The sequence below is a fragment of the Lutra lutra genome, chromosome 8, assembly GCF_902655055.1.
Source record: "Lutra lutra chromosome 8, mLutLut1.2, whole genome shotgun sequence".
NCBI classification, from domain to species: domain Eukaryota; kingdom Metazoa; phylum Chordata; class Mammalia; order Carnivora; family Mustelidae; genus Lutra; species Lutra lutra.
This window is the reverse complement of record NC_062285.1, coordinates 137,436,052-137,458,807: the sequence shown is the minus strand read 5'-3', so window position 1 is coordinate 137,458,807 and position 22,756 is coordinate 137,436,052. Positions and strand designations below refer to the sequence as shown.

General features: G+C 57.6%; 1 protein-coding gene across 5 annotated transcripts in view; it reads right to left on the bottom strand.

Annotated features, from left to right (window-relative positions):
- Window positions 1–4,035: 4,035 nt before the first annotated feature.
- ZC3H7B (zinc finger CCCH-type containing 7B) overlaps window positions 4,036–22,756 on the bottom strand; it is a 57,886-nt gene continuing 39,165 nt past the window's right edge. For 2 of the 5 annotated variants that reach the window (XM_047741739.1, XM_047741738.1), the window contains exons 11-23: window positions 21,911–21,999; window positions 20,996–21,158; window positions 19,485–19,646; window positions 17,102–17,307; window positions 15,995–16,095; window positions 14,513–14,694; window positions 12,290–12,375; window positions 8,671–8,804; window positions 8,406–8,511; window positions 8,156–8,264; window positions 7,570–7,703; window positions 7,277–7,440; window positions 4,036–6,889 (exon numbers count right to left, since the gene is read on the bottom strand). In XM_047741739.1, coding sequence (XP_047597695.1) covers window positions 6,643–6,889; window positions 7,277–7,440; window positions 7,570–7,703; window positions 8,156–8,264; window positions 8,406–8,511; window positions 8,671–8,804; window positions 12,290–12,375; window positions 14,513–14,694; window positions 15,995–16,095; window positions 17,102–17,307; window positions 19,485–19,646; window positions 20,996–21,158; window positions 21,911–21,999 — 1,883 coding nt within the window. In that variant the 3' untranslated portion in view covers window positions 4,036–6,642. The remainder of the gene's footprint in view (window positions 6,890–7,276; window positions 7,441–7,569; window positions 7,704–8,155; window positions 8,265–8,405; window positions 8,512–8,670; window positions 8,805–12,289; window positions 12,376–14,512; window positions 14,695–15,994; window positions 16,096–17,101; window positions 17,308–19,484; window positions 19,647–20,995; window positions 21,159–21,910; window positions 22,000–22,756) is intronic. The other 3 variants (XM_047741740.1, XM_047741741.1, XM_047741742.1) reach the window with 3 other exon arrangements.

Genomic DNA, 22,756 nt, shown 5'->3' with positions numbered 1-22,756 from the left:
CGGCCTTGGGAATCAGTGTGGGCTGGGACCTGACATCCAGCACCCCAGGCAGCTCAGCACAAAGGACATACTCTGTGTTAGCACACACCCGCACAGGAAGGGGCTTCACGCATGTACCTGCGAGCCTGTGAGCCTCGAGGGGTGTTGGCGTGCTTCGGCGCTGACACCTGTATGCAAGGCACGGGGGTTTGCACGGGGTGTGGGTAAGTGGGACTTTGCACCATCAGCAGAGCCTGAAGCTTGCTGTCCTAAAAGAATCGAGGAAAGCTGCAGTCTGGGATTCCTTTAGTCTTCCGGGGAGGGGAACAGAGGCAGGTGCCGGGCAGACCAGCCCTGGGTGGGCAGGCAGAACAGGCACCCCCGAGAGGGAGCAGCTCTGCAAACCCAGCTTAGACTCCTCTTGGGTGATGTCCTGCTTCCCAGCCCGTCCTGCGGACCTTAGTGGCAATAGACTGTTTGCTTTCTGTCCCTCTCACCAAGACCTTGGTCTCTGTGGTCCCCAGGCCACCTGAACGTGTGGTCAAAGCCAAGGCTCTGCATGTCCCCCTCCACCGAAGACTGACATCAGACTTGGCTGGTGGGGTGGGGGTGGGGGATGGTGTCAGGCTCTGGGTTCTGCCACACACCGATGTGGGATCTTGAACAAGATCTCTAGGTCTCAATTCCCAATCTCCTTGGTGTTGTGACCTCTGAAGCTCCTTTCAGCTCTGGTTCCATGTCTCTGACACGCCAAACTGGATGCAATAAGCATCCTCCATGTAGATGATTTCTAGAGCTTTCCAAAACTCTACTTCATACAGAAGCAAAAATTCTCCAGGAACCTCTCTGGACGCTCCCCTCCCCGACAGCCCTCTGCCTGTCTTCTGATCACCCTCCCTTCTTTCCTACTAGCCCTCCCCCAACTATGCTCTTTCCCCCAATTAATTACAAATTAATTTCAAGTTTTGAATACAAAAATCATTATACGGCACAAAGCTCAACACTTTTGATTTCTACTCCTGTCCTTCCTCCCCATTCCTCTTCCTCATAAACAAACTTAGTTTCTTTATTGTTTGTTTGTTTGTTGTTTAAAGATTTTATTTACTTATTTGACAGACAGAGATCACAAGTAGGCAGAGAGGCAGGCAGAGAGAGAGGAAGGGAAGCAGGCTCCCTGCTGAGCAGAGAGCCTTATGTGGAACTGGATCCCAGGACCCTGAGATCATGACCTGAGCCAAAGGCAGAGGCTTAAACCACTGAGCAACCCAGGTGCCCCACAAATTTAGTTTCTTATTTATCCTTCCAGTGCCCTTTGCTTCTGAGACACTGGGCGGTGAGGGTGAGGTGGGCCTGGGGTGCTGGCTGCCTCAGGCTGACCTGGGGTTTTCAGGCTGGGCCTGACTGAACCACCTCTTGACCCAAGAACCCCCTCACGTGCTAGACCAGCTCACCACGAATGTGGAGTGGGTGGGCGCCCACAGACTGCACGATTCCAGAGGCAACAGGAAATGCCTACCTGTCTCGGAAATGAGCCACCTGCCGAATGACATTTCATCCTCATGAACTCTGCGGAACACTTTCTTCTTCTTCTTTTAAGATTTTATTTATTTATTTGAGAGAGCAAGAGGGAGAGAGCACAGGGCAGGGGGGAGGGGCAGAGGAGAGGGAGAGGCAGACTCTCCATGGAGCAGGGAGCCCCACCCGGGAGGGCTCGATCCCAGGACCCCAGGATCATAACCTGAGCCAAAAGCAGATGCTTCACCGGCTGAGGCACCCAGACGCCCCTCTGCAGAACCCTTTCAATGTACAAATGTTTCTAAGTATCTAAGACGGTGCGTGAGTGCTTACTGCATACCTGGCACCAGCCTAGACCTTGTGACAAACCCTGCCAGGCAGGTCCCTACCCTTAGGGGATTTTCATGCCACTGCAAGTCAGCCCACGTGGCACCCCTCCTCTGCACCCAGGGTATCCAGTTGGCAGCGTCACCTGTGGTCACACAGGGGCGACATCAGCGGGTTGCTGGGTCAGGCAGCTGGAGAGGGGAAAGATAGGGAGGGGGGAGCCTGCAGAGAAATCTGGAGACCTCTGGAAGGGACCTCCAGGCGGCAATGTTGGGAAGGTCTGCACTTCGGTTTCCTGGCTCAGAGGTCTGACACCCACTGTAGACGGTCCCCCGTAGGGGGTTATGTGGACGAGCTTTCTGGCAGAGTCCTCCAGGGCTTTCTCTAGAGAGGCGCAGAGCTTCCCCCCACCCACCTGCAGGTCCCTGACAGCCACCCCACCTGCCCAGGTGGCCCTCCCTAGCAGCAGCTTCCCCAGAGGCCGGCAGGAGGAGCCTGCTGGGGGCCCATACTGGTGGTGGGGGGCGCTCCCTGCCTCCCTTACCCACAGGCGTGAAGACCAGAAACAGACAAGGGCTCAGTAACCGGAGGCTGCTCAAGCCAGCTCTGGCCCCTTGATGGAGGAAGGGTCAGCCACCGATTGTAAATATGTAGCTTTCACCGGGGCTTGGAGACGCACACGTGAAATACAACAGAAAAAAAAGACAGATGCAGGACAGTGTGTGCACGTCGAGGACAGTGATACGGCAATCTCCTCAGGCCTCTCTTCTGTTTTTTTGCCTCCTCCAGGAAGCCCTCCGGGGATCTGACACCTGCAGTACCCCCCACCACTGTGCCTATCCTACCTTCCTACACTCTCCCTTGTGGGTCTGTATCCCCTGGCAGACTGTGGAGTCAAGGGAAGCCATGTTTCTTCAGGACCCGTGTTCCCAGGACCTGAGATAGAGTGGGTGCTCACTGTTTAGCCCTTTGAGCTAAAGGAGGACCAGAAGAGAATTTAGGGGAATGTAGAGAATTTAAGAATTTCATCCGCCAGGTCCTGCTTTTCTTCCTTTCTTTGATTTTTCTGAGTTCGAGGAGGTCTGGATGCAGGTTCACGATCTCCCCAGCCCGAGGACAGGCCTGCATTTTTCCTCCGGGGGTGGTACCTTGCTGGGCCACTTTGGTTGTTATGGTGTTTCCAGGGGTGCTGAGAACCCCAGAACATCAGTGCCGAAGGGACCTTTGCCAATCACTCAGTTCCCAGTGGTTCTTGTTTTACTGTCTCCTTTCTGAGGGTCGTTGGAAACTCTGCCGAACATCTGTAAGAGCTGGACATCAAACGTGCAGGACCACAGTAGAGAACGGACACGCCGCATGCAGTGCCTGTGCGCAGAAGGCGCTTGGTCAAGTTGGTGGTTCCTCTGGCTCATCTGGACATTCATCAACTCCCTGAGCCCCTCTGCATATCTGACCCAAAGGACTCCACCTTGGAGAAGTCACAGGCCTTGGACCCCTGTCCCGGTGCCACTCCACACTGTAGTTGCAAGCCGTGGGGTGAGCTCTCGTTCTTGAACACGTGCAGCCCCTCCCATTGGGACTCCCCTTCATCACCCGCGACGCGCACGATGCAAGAGATCTGGAAAAGCACCTCTCATCCCAGCAGAGATGGGCTTCCCCTACTCGAGAATCCCCAATCTAATACACTCTCCCTTTTTAAGGATGAGAAATCTGGGCCCCGATGAGTCCCCGGTGCAGTCAGAATCTTATTCCGAAGCGTGGTGTGGCCCCTTACTTTTCTGGAAAGCCACACCCAGAAAGGGCACAGAGCCAGCCCTCTGAACTCAAGACGGTGCCCTTGATGGGAGCGGGGAGGGGTGAGTACCTCTGACGGCCCTAAGCAAAGGGCTGGGAGTGGGCAGGCTGGAGCAGGGCGAAGGGTGGCTGCTGGGCCCACTTGTACACAGTACAGCTTGTCCCCGCCAGCCGAGGTGCTGCCTGAGCTGCGGTCAGCTGGGCTGCCCTGTTTACACAGGGACACAGACCTTCTGCCCCTCACCCCTTGGAATGTCCGCCTTTAGGCCTGCCCAGTGCGCCAGGCAGCTCTGCCCCACAGATACCAAGCAGCCCAGGCCCCCAGGCACAAGGGACAGGCAGGGAAGAACAGGAGTAACACCTCGGGGTGGGGGGGAGAGGTCAAAGTGCACACATTTTCTAGAACAAAGGCTAAAAGAATCAAGTTTCTTTCATTTTATTTTAAGAAGGACAAAAATTGTTATTAAAACATCTACATTATTATCAAGATACTAGACCTTATGAATATTTAATATTAAAGTGTGGTATTCTTAAATTTTTAATACACAGACATTTTAAAAGGACCATTAAATTGATTACTGCCCAGCTGAGAAATGCAGCATCCCTCTTTCCCCTGCCCCAAAGGGACACTCATGTTGGGGCACCTGCCCCCCACCCCACCATGTTTGAAGTCTCGTCTGCCCGCTGGCAGTGGGCACAGGCCCCTGATTCAACTCTCCAAGCCTCCCAGTCGGGGTCACGACTGAAATAATCACCCTCATCATTCAAAGTGGACTCCTGTCCCCCCCACCCCCTGCCTCTTGCTCTCTTCCCAACCCGGGACAGGGGGGATCCATCTCTGGCCAGGCCAGGGAGCCCCAGATCCCAAGGGCCCCTGGATGGATAACAGGTTGAAGAAGAAAAATCTGGACTCTAATTCTATTCTTCTGGACGGGAGACAAACACCAATCATTTCCTTTCCTGGAGCACCAGTGCTCTCTCCCAGCGAGGCCAGAATGGTCTGGAAACCGGGCCCAGGTGGGGCGCCTCCCACCCCCACTGCCAACCCCCCTCCAACCCACGGCTCTAAGTCCCTGCATCTGAAAAACCCCTCTTAATTACACCAGGATGGCTGCATTTTCTGGCCAAATTCTTTATCTTTAGCCCTCATTAGAAGTCATTCCTTGGATACCACACACATATATAATATTATATAGAGCGATATATTTAATACCTGTGTATATATGCATCACGGGGGCGACATATATACACACTAAAAACAAGGCTGGTGACGACAGACTGCAACACCACGGATCAGGGAAAACAAGTGTCATCGACATTCACGGCCACGGCCCTCACCTTGGGTGTGGTCTTTCCTCCCCTCCAGTTACGCTGCACCGGGTGCCGGCCCGCTGGGGGAAGGGGACAGGGAGAGGAAAGGGTGCATGCCATGGTTACTGGGGAAGGCTGGGCAGTGACAGCTAGAGAAACAGGGTTCTCTGTGCCCGGGTGCCCAGAATCACATCATCGCTCACTATCAATCCTTGCTTGAGGAGAAATGAGGGGCATTCCATTCTGTCTCACCCCCACACCTGACTCCTGCTGTGGTCCCCGGTTCCTTCCGGGGGGGCCCCACTCTTTGTGCCAACCGCGTGGGACAATCTGGAATGTCTTGGGAACCAGGAGAGGCTGGGTCTGCCCATAGGGAGTGGGATGGAGAGGAAGGGGCGCACGCAGACAAGTCAGACGAGACGGATGGGACAGGGCTTAGTGGCTAGGGGCAGGGGCTGGGGGTCGGCTGAGGTCCCAGGTAGCTGGCGGGGCAGGGAATCAGGGAAGGCTAGGACAGACAGGCACAACTGTACGTCTAGGTCTGGGGAGAGGAGGGAGAGGGCCATGCTGGGTGCCCAGCGTCATCTCCCTTCTCTCTGTGTTCCCTGACCCCCACACTTCCCCCTCCTTCCGGTTCATCCTGCAGAAGGTGCGTCCATGGGTGCCCAGCCCGTTACCAGTACCCCAAGTGGGCGTGGGAAGTAACCTGCTGCCACACTCCCCACCACCATCCTAAGGAGGGGACAGTCCCTCTGCAGGGTGCTGACATGACCAACCCCCTGAGCCTCCCTTCCTCAGCCCACAGGGGGGCGCTGCCTGGGACCCAATGCCACACTGATTTGGAGACTGTCATGGACCTGCCCAGAGCGTGGAGGGTCCAGCAGACATCTGGTCTTTAACCTTTCAACTACAGTTTGCCTCCAGGCTCTACCTCGTGCCCTGGGCTGGAGAGCCTGGCAGATCACCCGTCCTTCCCAGGTCTTAGTCTCCCTCTCTGCAGTAAGGGCTTTTGGGCTGAGTCATCTCCAAGGACTCTGAGCACCTACAGCCACATTCCGTGGCCCACAGGAGGAGGGCTGGGCTGGTGGCCTGACTGGAGAAGCTCCAGAGATCATCAAGCCCAGCCCCTCCCACTCTTCTAACCACAGGGGAAACTGAGGCCCCAGAGGGCAAGCGACCTGTATTGTGTTCCCAGCTCCATCCTGGGGCTGCATTTTAAAGCTAATTGGGGCCTCCAGCCCTCTGTTGTGTCCTGATCTGCCCTCCCCTCCAGGGGAGGTGAGGATGGGGGGAGGGTGGGGCAGGGAGAAGGACCCTCCCGCTGCAGATTCAAGTGGGGACCCCAGGCTCCCCAGCCCTGAGCTTTGGGCCCCCTTTAGGACCAGACAGAAGTTAAAGCTGTAGGCTGAAGCTGGAGGGGTCGGCCAGGCCCCTCCCTCCCCAACCAGAAGAGCCGGGGATTGGAGGGTATCTGCCCGGGGTTCCAGCAGGATGAGGACCCTGGGACCGCTTAGGGCTGCAGCATGTGCACCTGGGTATGCACACAGGTGGTGGGGGCAGAGAGGATGGACAGGGCCCCAGGGGGCCGGGGGCTGCCTGAGGAGGGCGGCCCCCCACCCCCAGCCCCAGCTTGCCCTGGCCCTCCTATCAGGCCCTCTGTCCCCACCCCTGCCCCTGACCCTAGCTAGGACTTCACCCGAGGGCCCAGAGCTGGCCCTACTCCCCAGTGACAGCGGCGGCCACAGGGGCTTCTGGGGCGGCACCAGTGGTGTTCCCATCCTCTTGCAGCAGGAAGTTGTATTTGCCAAAGTCGTCGTCCCGTGGGCACAGAAGCATATCCTTGCGGGCCTTGGCCAGCTTCTGCTTCAGCACCTCACGCCGGTCCAGCCACTCGGTGAGCTCCTCCTGCCCGTGAGCGCAGCGGCACTTGTCCCCATCTGGGCAGGCCTTGCCCTTCTGGAGCCTGTGGGCAGCAGGAGGCTCACTGCCCAAGCCCCACACCCTTTCCATCACCAGCTATAGACCCTCGGCTTAACCTCCCCCGAAGACAAGCCTTTCCCTGGGCGCCTGGGTCCCGATGAAAGCTGGCCCGTCCCAGCGCCCTCTGGGATCTGCCCCAGGGCTCCGGGTGGGGGTCTGGCAGTTCTGAGCCCCCACCACCCAGCCCCGCTGTGCCCCCACGCTCCGCACCCCCAGGAGCGGCTGTCCCCTCGAGGGACACCCCACTCTGTGTGCTGCTCTCTCCAGGCCAGGGAGAGCCAGGGCTGGACACAGGCTCATCTCAGGTCTACCCCGCTGCCCACCAGGTCCCGCCGAGCCCGCCCCATGGTCCTGGCCAACCAGTGAGCACCTGTCGCAGAGCCGGAACTCCCCCATGGGGAAGCGGTAGGCCCAGCCGCTGGCGTCGCTGTCGGAGGTGAAGACCTTCTCCTTGTGCTTCTCGGACTGGATGTGCTGCTGCCACTGCTTCTTGCTGTTGCTGTTCTTGCCGCAGAGCCAGCAGTGGTAGCCCATCTGGGGGCACAGCCGCCGTGGGTGCCCACTCCTTGCTCCCCGGCCCACCCCCACCCCCACCCGGGGATGCCGGGGCCGCCCCATGCCCTCCCAGATCAGCCTCAGACCCGGGCCAAAGCAGGCCGTTACCATGATGTCGGCGTAGTCTGTGGGCATCTGGATCTGCTTCTCCCCTTCCCGAGAACTGATTGGGGTCCCTTCCCCCGGCTTCCCTGGGTTGTGTTTCTTCAGCCACATGTCATAGGTCTGCTGCATGTCCAAGACTGGAGGGGAAGAGAGGTGCTCGGTGGGAAGGGATCCTCCCTCCATTCTGCCCCAATCCCCCCACCCTTGGACCTGTGAGCTGGGGGCACCCCAGGCCTTGCTGTTGGGCTGCCCAGTCAGCAAGAGAAGACGCAGAGAGGGTACGGTCTGGGGTGGCAAAGGGAGAGGGAGCAGGTGCTCCTGGGCCTGCTGAAGAGAGGGTCTGGCACCACAGGGGCACTGGGCCCGCTCTTGCCCTCACGCTTTCTTTCTTTTTTTTTTTTAAAGGTTTTTTATTTGACAGAGATCACAAGTAGGCAGAGAGGCAGGCAGAGAGGGAGGAAGGAAGCTGGCTCCCCGCTGAGCAGAGAGCCCGATGCGGGGCTCGATCCCAGGACCCTGAGATCATGACCTGAGTCGAAGGCAAAGGCTTTAACCCACTGAGCCACCCAGGCGCCCCTCTTGCCCTCACTCTTGTTCTCCTTCATGAACGTCCACATGTCCCTCTCCTCCGGGCTGTGTGCGAAGGAGCAGTTCCCCACGTACTGGCACTTGCGGCCGTTCTGCGCATGGATGCAGAGCTGCAAGGTGGGCGTGGGGAGAGCCGGCTGAGTCCTGCCGCGGTCTGCACAGCCCCGGGCGGCAGGCAGGCCCTTCTGGGGCGCCTCAGCCCCCACACCTGAGCTCCCACCACCACCCTGCTCCCCGCTCCGGGCGCTCACATCGTATTGCTGTGGGAAGTTGCGAATGGAAGGCAGCGGCCTCACTGACACCCATTTCCTCTTGGCCTTCGACATCACCAGAAGGACCCGCCGCTCCTTGGTCCAGCTGCAGGACAGAGGGGGCTTGTGGGGAGGCCTGGGGGACAGCCCCGGCCTCCTCCCTCATGCAGCTCTGCTGGGCACCCCCCGTCTGGCTCACTGGTGCCCCCTCAGGCCCCGCCCCCGCCCGGCTCACCGGTGCCCCCCCAGCCCCCGCCCAGCTCACCAGTGCCGGGCCTTGGCACTGCAGTACTTGAGGTCTTTGTCAGGCTCCACCACCTGCCCGTTCCTCCAGCACTGGCCACACACGAACTTCATCTGCAGGTCGAAGGTGCTGGGCCCGTGTGTCCGAGGGGCGCCCTGTGGGGCAAAAGGGCTGGGAGTCATCCAGGCTGACGCCTGGGGTCTGTCCCGTAGGTGGCCTCCCAGAGTGCTAGGGCCACCCGGAGCCTTAGAATGAGCCAGCCCATCACTACTTCCCAGAGGGAAGTAACCTCCCCATGCTAGGCAACCCCGCCGGCCTGAGTGTGGGAGCCAGGCCTGAGACAGGACCCCTGGTTCCTGCAACCACTCTCTGCCTTGCCTGGCTAGTCCCCTGGGTCTGCTCTTTGGAGCTGCTGGCATCTCCCTGCGCCTGGCATGTTTCTGCACATGCTGTTCCCTCCACCCGGAATGCCCTTCCTCTGGACGTCTTCAGGCCGATTTTGGAAACTTTCAAAACCCAGCTCGAGCCCCACCTCCTCTAGGAAGCCTTCCCTGGAGCGCTTCTAAGTGGCAGCTGCCCATCCTAGCAGCTCCCACACTACCTAAACTGCCTCATGTTGGTCAACTCAGCTTGGCATGAGGCCCAGGCCCGGTGGACAGCCTGGGCAGGAAGCCACTCACACAGGAGCCTGCCTTGGGGGGTGGCACAGACTTCCAGGCAGCCCTGGACCCCCTCGGGCCCCACCATGTTCATTGCCCATCTTCTTCTCTAGCCTTTCCTTGGCAGGCAGGATGGCCTAGTCTTCTGCACCCCTGGGATGGGGTGGGGGGTGAAAGGTGGGAAAAATGCCCAAGCAGGTTTGTCTTCTGCCCCCTTCAGCCCCTCACACAGCTATGTTGGCTCACCTACTGCCTCTCCTGTGACCTAGAGCACCCCTCTCCTCCCTGGAGCCGCAGATGGGGGGGGGGGGGTCATGCCTCCAGGCAGCTCTCTCCCCCGCAGGCTGGAAGAGGACACATGTCCCCCACCATGGGAGCCCCCTGTGTGCCTGGCACTCCCTAGTTCAGAGCCTGTCCTTGAGCAGGAAGAGGTTCTGTCTACGTGTGTTCACTGACCCCTGGTCTGGTGCTGGAGATACTTGCAGCCTGGCTAGGCCCAAGGATGACCCCCATGTCACCTCGGTGACAAGGAAAAAGGAGACCTTTGTAACTGGGGCATGCACTGGGCTAGGGGTGGGCAGGAGGTTCTCCACATCACTCCAGATTTCCAGGTGTTCCACTGGATTCTCACAGAAGCCTGAGGGGACCCATTTCACAGATGAGGTAAGTGGGGACGGCTCTCATGGGCAGCCTTGCCAGTTCACTGAACTTCCCTTTTCACAACCCTACAGCCTCAGCAGCTCCTTGCGGCAGGTCTGGTGGGGCTGGAGGATAGGTGGGGTCATTCCCATGTGAGTGGATAAAAGCAGAGGCTGGGAGAGGTTGCTAAGCCACTCCCCGGTAAGTGGCCTGAGGACAGGAACCTGGCGAGAGGCAGGTGCTTGTGCCTCTCTGTGGGATGGCACAGCTGCAGAGCCATGGGCACGGGACCCGAGCAGCTTCTACCCGGGCTCACAGGCCTCGCAGGGCTGCCAGCCCCGCCCTCTGACGGCAAGCAAGCAAGATGCCGCATGCCCTAGTCGTGGCCAAGCCTGGCACAGAAGCCCTGCTCCAGAGCCAGGCCCAAGGGGGGGCGTCTTGGGTGGGCCTGGGGGGGGGGCCCTGGCAGCAAGAGGGGGTGGAAACCTGTCAGAACACCTGGGGACCCTGGGGGCAGCCGTGAGGAGGAGGAAGGGGTGAGAGGTAGTGAGGGCTCAGTCCTCTAAGAGAACACTGGAGGTCCAAGCCAAGCCCCTCACTGCTTTTCAGCCGGGATCCTGGCCAGGAACAAAAACCAAACCACATGGCAGGGAGGGGGAAGGGACAGAGGAGGGGAGCAAGCAGGAAGCAGGAAGAGAAGGAAAAACGAGCAGAAAGACAGGCTAGGGGGAGAGAGAGAGAGAGAGAGAGGTAGATGTTCCCGGGGTACCAGGCAGTCCTGGGGGCCAGCCTGCCCTGCTCCCTGGTTCACTCCCACCCCCATGCTGGCCTCAGTGGGGGCCAGGGGGCCAGCATCCTCCCAAAGTGACCAGTGGGTGGGCCTGGCCTGGGGAAGGGGGTGTCCCTCATGTGTGGATGGCACAGAGGTCTCACCTCACACTATCTCTTGGGCCCGAGACCATCCGTCCTGTCCCCACTGTAATCCAGGGCTATAGTGGTCCTCACCTCTTGGGAGGATTAGGGAGGGCACAGCGCAGGAACTCGGAAAGCTGCAGCCTGGTCAGCGTCTGTGACCCTCACGCCCACCCCGGGACATGCCAGGCAGGATTATGATCCCCATTTTATGGGTGAGACATCCTCAGGGTGGCGGGAATGGGGTCGGGTGGTAGGGGAACAGAGCGATGTTAGAGAACCAGGCATTTACACCACTGAGTGTGCCCCCAGGTTAGTCTTTAGCATGCTCTGAGACTCAGTTTCCCCATCTGCAAATGCCACAGTGCCATAGCTCACTTCTTCAGAAGCAGGTGGGTGAGGACAGGGACGGATGGGAGGTGATACGACCCGTGGGAAGGAATACCAGGATGTTGACACGGGTGTCAGGGACCCTCCCTAGAAGACGCTTGTGCATTACGAAGGGGGAAACGTAACTTCGAAGTAGAGAAACTTCTACAGGGCAGGTGCGTCTAACCAAGTTATCACCAGTAAAGGGACACACCGCGGTGACGGGCCTCCTGAGGACTGAGCTGAGAACATAACACCAGCTCTGGGATTTGAGGAACCATCAGACAATCTCAAACGGGTGAGCCTTGTACAAGACAGCTGCTCTTCAAAACCATCAATGCCATGCAGGACAAGAAAGGCCGGGGGACTGCTCTAGATTAAAGGAAACGAGATGGGGGCGCCTGGGTGGCTCAGTCGGTTAAGCATGTGCCTTCGACTCGGGTCATGATCTCAGGATCCTGGGATCGAGTCCCCAGTTGGGCTCCCTTCTCCTCCTGCCCCTCCTCCCCGCTTGTGCACTTTCTGTCCCTCTCTCTTTCTCAATAAATAAATAAAATCTTCAAAAAAAAAAAGAGAGAGAGAGAGAGACTAGACAGACGCAACTAATGAATGCAGTGTCACTTGGGATTTCGGGATGATTCACAAAATCTCACTAACAGGACACCATAATCTGAAAAATTATCCCAATGTTAGTTCTGTGATGCCATTGTCCTGTGGTTATTATGTAAGACCGTGGCTTTATTTTTATGAAATAGACACCAAAGTATTTAGGGGCATCACGTCTATAACTCACCCTCAAACAGTTCAGAAGAAGATATGTATATAATTGTACACAAATATTTATGTGTGGATGTACACACACACACACACACGTAGGGTGAAGCAAGTGCAGAATGTGGTAAAATGGGTTACTATCTGGGGAACCTAGAAACGGGTACACAGGAATTCTTTGTACCATTCTGATAATTTCCTGGGTAAGTCTGAAATGAGGTTCCATTACAGGGATGGAGAATGGCCCCTGGGGACTGGATCCCACCCCCAGCGCCAACCCAGGGCCTCACCAAGCCACTGCTGGCCTTCCCGGCATGGGCTTCCATCTGCTGCCAGTACTTCTTGGATTCCTGGACGATGTCTTCGTGGGTCATGCCTGTGGAGGGCGGGACCAGACACGGGTGTCCGTGAAGGAGCTCAGCGAGGAGAGAGGCAGGGGATTGGCAGGGTGCCACCCGGGCCCAGGCACAAGGAGCCCCGTTCCCCAGCCAGGCCCCGCCATGGAGAGACATGGGGAGCAGGGAAAACACTCATCCTCTCTGGGCCTGTTTGTTCAGTTGGGAATGGAGGACCTGCTCTAAGCCCTCACAGGGAGCAGGAGAATCCATGCAGCCAAGAGTGGGGAAATGCAGGAGAAAGGTGTTGGGCCAGCGGCAGGGCACGGTAACTCCCCTACCCTCATGCCAGGGTCTCCCCAGCTACTCAGCCCCCCTCCCTCAGCAGGGTCTCAGGCCTGACTGCTGCTTGGCAGCCCCTAGCCCACTGTTCTCAGGGCTCCATGCCTGGCCCAGCCTCACTAGCTCAATGAGGGGCCAATGCTCTTTGTTTAAGGTCAGCAAAGGGCCAGACACCCGAACCTGGTGGCCCAGACCTTCCTAGTCTGACTGCTGACGGTGGAACCCAGCCTCTGAGGCACAGCTTGGAGCCTCTCCCATCTCCTCCAGTCCCTTTCTCAGACTGATTTCCTTTTGACATTGTCCTATGGATACTGCTCCATGGTGACCGCTGGTCACTGGAGGCTTACTCTGGGCCAGGCACCGTACTTGATACCCATTTTCTTGCTGAGGATTCCCAAATACAGCCCAGACCTCACCTGTGACTTCCAAATTTCCCCATCCGGCTGCCTGCTCCACATTTCCGCTTGAAACCCAAGAGGCAGCTCAAACTCCCTACGTTCCACACTGAGCCTGATGGGACGTGGCCCCCCCACCCAAAACCTGGTCCTTCCACAGCCTCCCCTTCTGAGAATATAGCAACCCTATCCTTCCAGTTACTCTGCTCAAAACCTTGCAGTGACCTTGAGGCCATCCTTTGTCTCCTATTTCATATCTGGTCCATCAACAGCTCCTGCTGGCTCCATCATCAATATATCCCTAGAACAGGATCACTACTTCCACCACCACCACTGTCGCCCTGGCCTGGGCCACACCTTCCCTGTTCCCCCTCTGTTCGCCCTCACCCCTCTATTCTCCACCCAGGAGCCAGAGCGACTTTTAAAAAATATTGATCCATCATATACCTCCACCCCCCCAATCCCTCCAGACCCTGCATATTCAGAACAATCCCGACTCTGTGCATGACCTAGAGACTTTTACACACTTGGGTCCCGACCAACCTCTTCCCGCCAGGCACTAAGCCGCTCCGCTCTCGAGGGCAGTGTTTCTGTACCAAGCTGGCTCCTGCCTCAAGGCCTCCAGCCTTGCCCTCCCTCTGCCCGGCATGCTCACCCTACCCTTCCTCGCTCAAACAACACCTCCCCAGGAGGTCCTCCCTGACCATCTTATCCCAAATGCCCCAGCCTGAGCCCCTCCCCAGCCTTTTGCTTTGCTTTACTTTCCTCTCAGCACTGATCACGTCTGAAATTACATAACCCTGTTTCATCAACTCTAAGAGGACATCAATTGTTAGATGCACCGTTATTTTATGTTACATCCAAAACAGTGCTGCTAAATTACATTACAGCACACAGTGGGGGAAACCTGTGTCCTAGAACAGATGGAACGTGGGATTTATACTACTGGTTACACGGCCTGCCTTGCCCTTACTTATAGATCGCAGATGTTCCTGGAGAGCAAGGACCTGAGCTGAAGGCAGACCCTTAACCACTGAGCAGCCCAGGTGCCACGAGGTGGAGGGTACAATCACCAGTTCACAGGGGTTGACAAATGGAGACTCAGTGAGAGGAAGTGACCTGCTGGTGACCAACCAGATAACGGGGCTCTGCCTCCTCTCCCTTTCTACGTATGTTCCCCCGGCAGTGCCCGGCCAGGGATAAACCCAAGACCTTTCTGGCGTGGGAGGCTCCCTGAGAGCAGAGCCTTTGCGTCCTTTGTGTCCTTTGCGTCCTTTGATGTCTGGGGGGTAGGGGGGACAGCTCCTGCAGAGCCCCCTCCCCCCCAAGTAACTGCCCCTTGTGACCTCCTCTGCCACCTGCCCAGGGCTGGCCCATCTACCCTCGGGCCAATTCTGCGCCTCTCCCCTACCCCCTGGCCGCCCCTGCCCAGCCCCCTCACCTGAGTACTGCTGCAGCAGCCAGACTTTGAGCTCGATGAAGCTGTGGGCGAAGTGGCAGCTGTCTTCCCGCAGGCAGCCGTAGCGCACCTCATGGCGGCACACGTCGAACTGGAAATGCTCCTGGAACTGGCGGATCTTGGAGTACTTGAGGGAGGTGGAGCGGACGATGTGCACCAGGCACCTGGCAGGCAGAGGGCAGGAGGGGAGGGGCACGATGCAGGCTGCAGCCCCCTCCCCTCTCCCTCCAGTCCTGCGGGGTGGCTCTCCCAGGTACAGCGCAAGCCTAAGGGGAGGGGCTTCCTGCCCTATTAAAAGGCTTCCAGAATAGGACAGCACAGTAGACAAGAGGTGAGGGTCCTACACTCAGGCAGTCCTGGCAGTGTGTTCCTTTCCTGGCTTCAATCCAGGGCCAGCTCCAAGGCGGCACTGCCAGCAGGAGGCCACAGATCCCACCTACTAGAAGGCTGGGAGAAGGGAGTGCCAGCGGGGGAATGGGGGGTAGAAGATTGGCAGATTCCCAGCCTGATGCCCCAGAACCAGAGAAGCAGTATTCTAGAACCTCCTCTGGTACAGCAATTTTATTTATTTTATTTGTTGTTGTTCTTTAGTTTCTATTTCGTAATCATAGAGGTAACTCTGTAGGTTGTGATCTTGGGGTCGTGGGCCGGAGGCCCAGGTGGGGCTCCCACCCAGCGTGGGGCTCCTGCCCAGCATGGACTCTTTCCCTCTGCCTTTGCCCTTCCCACTCATGCTCTCTCTCTCAAATAAATAAATCAATCTTAAAACACACACACACACACAAAACCATAATTCTGCAATCCAGCCAGATTCGGAGGGGAGTAAGGAAAATACGGAACCCACAGAACCGCAGCGAGAACACAAAGATGATAGGGTATTTTGAGCCTCTGGGGGGAAGGGGTGCTCTCCTGAGCTACAGAAGGAATGGTCTGGTAGTTGAGATAAACACAAGTCAAATATATTAGATTTGTGGGACAGGAATTTAACGATGCTCGCGGCAACCCTAGAAGATTGGCTTCATCATCAACTTCACAGACAGGGAAACCGAGGGCCACAGGACATGAAACAGGCATTGACCAGGCTGGGAGGGGACCCAGGTTTGTCTGACTCAGGGCCCCGGGCTCTAATCATCCATGTGGGGGCGGAGCCGAGGGGAGTCAGAGGGAGCAAAGGTGGGTGCCAGGCCTGACCCAGGCCCTCCTACTCATTGTCTGCTGCCAATGTCATGAGAGTGGAGGGTACCGGACGGGAGTCAGAGAAGTGGCCTCTCACGTGCCTACTGAGTGAGCCACTTCCAAGCCCCATCAGTACAACAGAGACTGTAAGATGCTGGCTCTGAGCCCTAAATTCTGCACCTCGCCTTGGCACCCTAGATCCACCCATCAGTTGCTCCCCAGGGATCTGAACCACCCCGGCTCTCGGCGGGCCCCTGCTCCCAGGCCCAGGCTGTGGGTCCCACTCACTTGTTGTTGTAGAAGCTGTGCTTGGCAGCGAGGTTGGAGCAGACCGACGGGGAGTCCTTGGTGCCTTTGCTGATGATCCGGGGCTTACTGTCGAAGCAGATCTGCCCGGGGAGGAGAGGGGCTGGGACCTAGCACAGCCACCCCGGGAGGGGCAGACTGGGTCCCTGCTAGCCCTGCTCTAAGTCAGGGGAGTGAGAAAGGGCACCTCAGGCTCGGTGGCCCCCACCTCTCCGACTCTGGCCCCTGGATAACCTGGGCTGTGGCTCTGTGGTCCCACCACTCCAGATGCCTGGGGCAGGGTGTAACTCTAGGTCTCTGGGCCTGAGTTTCCTCAGCTGGACGCTGGGGTGACCCTGCCTGCTGTCCCACAGGTTCACTGGGAAGCTCAGAAAGGACACAACAGAACTGCAAATGCTTTGGAAAGTGCATGCAGCTGCTGGCTGGGAGCTCTGAAGGGAGCGGCCAGTCCACCTGCTCTGAGAGTTGCAGCGGGGGGAAGGGCTGGCTGTGCACTGGGTCAAGGTTGGGCTGAGCGACACCAACCCTGCCAGCAACCCGGATCCAGACCTCTGGCTCCACGTGGAGAGGGATCTGACCCTGACACTGCCCTCATCATGCTCCGATCAGGCAGGGAAGCCGGGGGCCGGCAGGGTCTGCTGTGGCAGCTCTGGGGAAGGAATTTATGACAACTTGCTAGAGATGCTGGGATCAGAGCTGAGTCTCAGAGCGTCCAAGATATGGGAACACAGGGAGTGCGCTCCCGGGAGAGGGGACAGCCTGGATACAGGCAGGCAAGCTGGGCATCAGAGCCCGCACAGCTGGACAAGGAGATGTGGGGAGGGCAAGTTCGTACAGGGTCTGGTGCCCACCCTGGCCTCTGATGGCCATCTGGAAAGAGCGGGCAGGACTCTCTTTCTTTTCTTTAGCAAGACAGGGTCTTATGGGCCTTTCTGGCAGTCCAAGAACCTACTGTTTTCTCGTCAGGCCTCCCAAACCCCAGGTGTCAGAATTGACATCTGATAACAGGGCACTCCAGGGAGCCCCTCCCAGTGTCCTCTGTGCCATCGACTGTGGGGTGGCAGGCAAGTGGGACAGGAGCACGGGTACCTCACAGAGGAAAGTGAAGATGCCCTGGTGCTCCTTAAGGAGCTTGGCGATGGTGAGGCTGCCACGCTTGACGCCCCCCAGTGGGTCAAAGAGAAGGTCCCGGTTGAGGGTGCCCTTCCGCTCCTCTGTCCACACGTCGATCTCCTCCTGATGGTAGGCGAAGGTGCAGTTATCCCCGTACTTACAGTCCTGCTTGTTAATCATGTCTGCAAAGAGGCAACAGGACACACGTTCTGCCAGGCGGGACGGTAGCCCGCAGAGCCCCCAGGACCTCTGCTGCAGCAGGCGGGACTCAGGCTCATCCCCACCGTGGTGGAGGGCGGGGGGCCTGCTGCTTGGGACTCGGGTGGGGCCAAGCCACAGAGCCAGGGAAAGCCCTTCCCAGGCCAGGTCCCTTCTCGGCTCTACACCTATGCTGAGGGCAGTGCCTGCCTTTTCCATCCACTAAGGATGCAATCATCCCACCCTACCACCCCACAAAGCTGCCTTTTGGGGGTTGGGCAGGATGAGAGGTAGGATGAAGGGCTTTGAAGATGAACACAAGCCTTGAAATAAATACACGGGGTTTTATTCTCATTATGCACCAGGACAATACCACTGGTTAAGGGCCTGGGCCTTGGAATCTGGCAGACTTGGGCTGGGATTCCCTGTTATTCCTCAGCTGTCTGTCCCATAAACAGAGACCACTGAGTTGTTGTGCAGATTAAGTGAAATAATAAAACCCCTGGGGACCAAGGGTGCCTGGCTGGCTCAATCGGTAGAGCATGTAACTCTTGATCTCGGGGCCAGGAGTCTAAACCCCACGCTGGGTATGGAACCTACTTTAAAGATTTTTTTTTTTTTTTTAAATTTATTTGACAGACAGATCACAAGTAGGCAGAGAGGCAGGCAGAGAGAGACAGGAGGAGGAGGCAGGCTCCCTGCTGAGCCGAGAGCCCAATGCAGGACTCGATCCCAGGACCCTGAGATCATGACCTGAGCCGAAGGCAGAGGCTTTAACCACTGAGCCACCCAGGCGCCCCTGGAACCTAATTTAAAACAAAAAGCATGGGGTGCCTGGGTGTCTCAGGCATTAAGCGTCTGCCTTCAGCTCAGGTCATGATTCCAGGGTCCTGGGTTCAAGCCCCACATCAGGCTCTCTACTTGGCAGGAAGCCTGCTTCTCCCTCTCCCTCTCCCACTCCCCCTGCTTGTGTTCCCTTTCTGGCTATCTCTCTGTCGAATAAATCTTAAAATAAACAAACAAACAAACAACAACAAAAAAAACAGAACAAAAAACAAACAAAAAAAAACCCTGGGGACCAGGAAGTTGGGAGGGCAGCAGGCTCATGACCCGAAGTCCTGCCATCTCCTGGTGGCGGAAACGGTTTTTCTTTCTCTCCCCTGCTCACACTCTAAGTCTGCCCTGCCCCACCCTTCTGCCAGGCTGCTGGCACACAAGGACAAGGGAGCCAATGGACAGACAGTCACCACTGGCTGCTCTGTGCCCGAACCAGCTCTGCACCGGGCGGGGGACCCTGTACGGAATGGCTTCCCAAGATCCGGGAGCTGCTTGATCAAGTTCAAGATCAAGATCAAGTGTGCAAAGGAGTCCGGGTTCTGGGTGCTTGGGGAGTGGTTACAGACAGGGGACTTATAAGCCTCAGAGAGTATGGACTTCATCTACACTGGCCAGGGGAGGGCTGACTGAGGCCTTCAAGCCCAGAAGCGACATGTCCTTAAGATCCTGCTGGGAGGACAGGTCGCTGGTCCAGACAGCCTAGGGCTACTGCCTCCGGCTGTGTTGAGGGACAAAGGCGGAGCCTCCTGAAGCCTTAGCTTCCCAGCCCTGAGTTGTGAGGATGCATGATGGTGGGTACAGAAGGGCGACACTAAAAGTGCCCAGCAATGCTGTGACTACTTATAGAGAGCCGTGAAGGCTGCTCCAAGACACTTGCTTGGGAAATCGAAGTCGGCAAGCGAGGTACCCGACAAACGTCCATTAAATACCGGCCGTGTCGACGTGAGCCAAAAGTGGGGACAATGGCAACACAATAACATTTGAAAGCTAATATTTATCAATCCGCTTACTCTACTATGTACCAGTCCTATGTGCTTTATGTGGCTTCTCCCCACATCCTTCCCACAGTCCTTTGGGACCCTGCAGCCGTGACAGCAACGACTCTCCACGGACTGCCTGGCCCTCACACTCGATAGGGGCTTTAGCTGGAATGGAACATCTCAAATGTTCTCCCCCAGTCTGTGGAGCTGTCAAGACAGGGCCTAGATGCTCATTCTGCTGTGGGATGACTCCTCGATGAATGTCTTCCTCTGCCCACCAGTGAGGAAGGGCAGAGCCAAGGCTGGGTGTGAGAGGAGCTAGGCCCCCACCGCAGCGCACCCACCTTTGCACAGGTAGTAGGAGCCCACAAAGCTGGTCTTGGTAGGCCGGGGCCGGATCCGCTTCCAGGTCTGGTCCTCGGAGCTCCGGAGCCGGCCAAGCAGGATGTCCCGCTTACACTTGTGTTCAAGGCCCTCGCGGTAGGTGTAGTCGCCCGCCTTGGGCCCTGCAGGGACACATGGACAGAGACAGATTTCAGGTGGAGGGCTGAAGGGTGACAGCTGATGGTCTCAAGCAGTTGGACTTGGACCCTTGCCTAAAAACCTACCTCCGTCAGCTGGGCCTCCTTTCCTCACCAAGTGCTCCCTAGAGACAGGGGGCCCCTCCAAGGACCCCTTTCTAGCACCCACCCCCCTTCCATCACCACTGAGACTCTCCAGGATTTCTCTAGAAGGAATGAGGAAGACAGCACCTGGCAGAGAGGAGGCCCATCCCTTTCTCATCCTGCCTGGAAGGGCACTGCTCGAATTCACACTCCCAGCTCTGCTCCAGTCAAGTCTCTGACCCAGGGCCTCCTCCCCACAGACAATGGGGAAATAGCCCTGTGGGGACGCCATGCGACCCGGCTGTGCCAACACCAGCTGTGCAGTCCACAGGGCATGAGAGGCCGCGGGTGTGTGGACTGGGGAGGCAGCCTGAGGTCCGTGTGAGGAAAGACTTTATCATGGGCGCAGCCATCCAGCAAGATGGCGCCCTGCTCCCCGCCCCTGCAGGTCCATGGGCGCTTTGCTGGGAGGACTCTCAGGGGTGACATGCATGCGGCCGGGGGTGAAGGGGAAGGTCCTGCAGCGTGTGGACAACAACTGGACAGCCTCTGAGGTCCTGTCAACTCATACCCCTCAGATGGAGAATCCTAGACTGCTAAGACTTTTAAACTTGGCCTCCCAAAATAATATTCAGACTAGAATTCTAAGATTCCGGGTGTGCTGAAAACTGTCTCCCAGCATTGGACATCTACTGTGAACGGCTTCTGTCACCTCCCTTGGATTTGGGGGCTGGGAATCTAGGAACTACATTTCCCAGACTCCTTTGCCTCCAGGGTTCCAGGCCAGGTTTGTATCCACCCAGGGAGATGCTCTCATGCGAGAAGTGGATGGTGAAGTGGAGGTGGCATGAGGTATGGGCTAACGTGTTTCTGCCGCAGCCAGCTGGACGCCACTCCATGGCCGTGCGGCAGCCTCTGGGCTGTGGGAGCCTGTGATGCAGCGGCCCCTGACTCCCATGTGAGAGCGGCACAACTCAGCTCTGGTCCTGGGCTTGTGAAGGAGCAGCCCAGAGGCTGGGGAGACTCCCAGCTTCTGCTCCTCTAGCCTTTGTGGCAATTTTGAAAGCCCTAGAACCCCATGTTCTACACCTTCCCCCAACTCCCCACCTGCTCAAAATATACAGAGGGGCTCCTGTTTTCCCACATTTTCCTCTGACTGGTACACTAGGGCTCTGTCACCCCGGGAGGCTATTCCGGATTCCCAGTGTCTCTGGGTGGAGGGGTAGAGGAATATGAAGGCATCACATTACCTGTTTTGGGGTAGCAGAGCTGGCAGGCCTGCTTGAACTCATGGGTGGCAGCCAAGGGGTTCTTGATGAGCAAGGCGGTGTTGGGCATGGAGGGCTCGGGCTGTGACAGGAGGAGGTTGGCTGTCTTGGGCACCGGACCCTGGCTGGAGCCACTGAAGCCAGCCTGGGCACCAGAGGTTGGGGGGCTCTATGACCACCCCCATCCTACCCAAGAGCAGAACTGTAGCCCAGGACCCACCCCTTTCTCCTACCCTACCGGCCAGGGAATTCTTTATATAAGGAAATTCCTTATAACGTGATCCAAGAATCTGTAACATTGGGATTGAAATTGCCTTGAGGGGGTGCATGGGTGACACTAATCTTGGCCCAGAACCTTCCCTTGAGCAAAAGCCTAACATGAAAGCAGAGAAACAGGAATGGCCTCAGCCGGGCCTATGCACATCCCCTCCCCACTCCCAGCCTCTACTTCCCAAGCCCCAGGGTAGCAGCAGATGGGGAAAAAGGCAAGACCCAGAGAGGTCAAGTTACTTCCCCAGGGCCACACAGCTAGTGTCTAGGTTGAGGCCAGAGTGCAGAGGGCAGGCTGCCTGCTACCTGGCCAAGGGCTCTCCTAAACAGAATGAGATGAGTCCCGAGCACAGGGATGTTACTAACCCTGGAGAAGTTACTTAAGCCCTGAGCCTCAATGTCCTCTTCTGTCAGACAAGGGTTGGGCCGTGCCCTCAGCTCCCCCTCCCAGCATGTAGCTCAGTTTGGAAGGGCTAGGCAGAGGCCATTCTGAGGGTGCCTCTCCTTGCGGGGTACAGGACCCCATCCCATGCGGAAGGCTCACCTCCACTCTGGAGCCCACACCCACTTCCCTTCCACCCTAGAGGGCACAGGGTACCTGGTCACAGATCTGTGCCAAGCACTCACCGAGGGGGCTGGTTTCTGCGTACCACTTGGGGGACGATGGTCCTGTGAGTTGGTTTCCTCTGGGCAAGAAGACACAGGGGTCACCCGCCCTGGCCCGAAGGGATGAGAAGTTCTCTGAGGACTTTCTCATAGGCATTTCTAAGTTGTCGAAACCACCCAGGCCACACAGCCTCTACCATTTGTGCTGATCTCCTGACCCTACCCTCAAGGCCACTGCCCAAGGACAGAGCAGTGTCCCAGCCTGAGCACGAGCAGCCTCTTACACCTGCCGTGGCCCCCACTGCCCCCAGAAGAAGCCCAAGCTCAGTGTGGCTCAAAGGTCCTCTGACACCAGCTTCAGCTCTTCAAGGCCCCCAACCCACTCTCCCCTCTTGCTGATGACCCTCCTCATCAGCCAGTCCCTCAGTCATGCAAGCCTGTGTCACCTGCTCCCCCTGACAGCAAGGACTTTCTCCTTTAAGACCTCCCTCAGCCATCAGCGACTTCAGGAAGTCTCCCTTTGGCTCCTGTGGCCTCGTGAATCCCCCTGAGCCACGAGTGGCCTGGGTCAGGTCCAAGCGTCTGAAAGCTGGTCCTGCGAGGGCCTTGACAGCTCTGCTTCCTCTCTGGGCCCCTGGCGCCCCACTCAGAGTGGTGCTGAAGGAGCTTGTGGCCTGGCAGCCCTTCCCCCAGCCTCAGGATCATCCCTGTGGGATCCTACCAGCCCGGTGACCCCAGAGCCCCAGAAGGCTGGCCAGAGAGCACTATACTGCAAGTTCAGAGTCCTGGCCTAGCACAGCTCCACTGTCTGGTCTTGAACAAGACACCCAGCCCCTCTGGCCTCAGCCCCACACTGGGCTGAACACT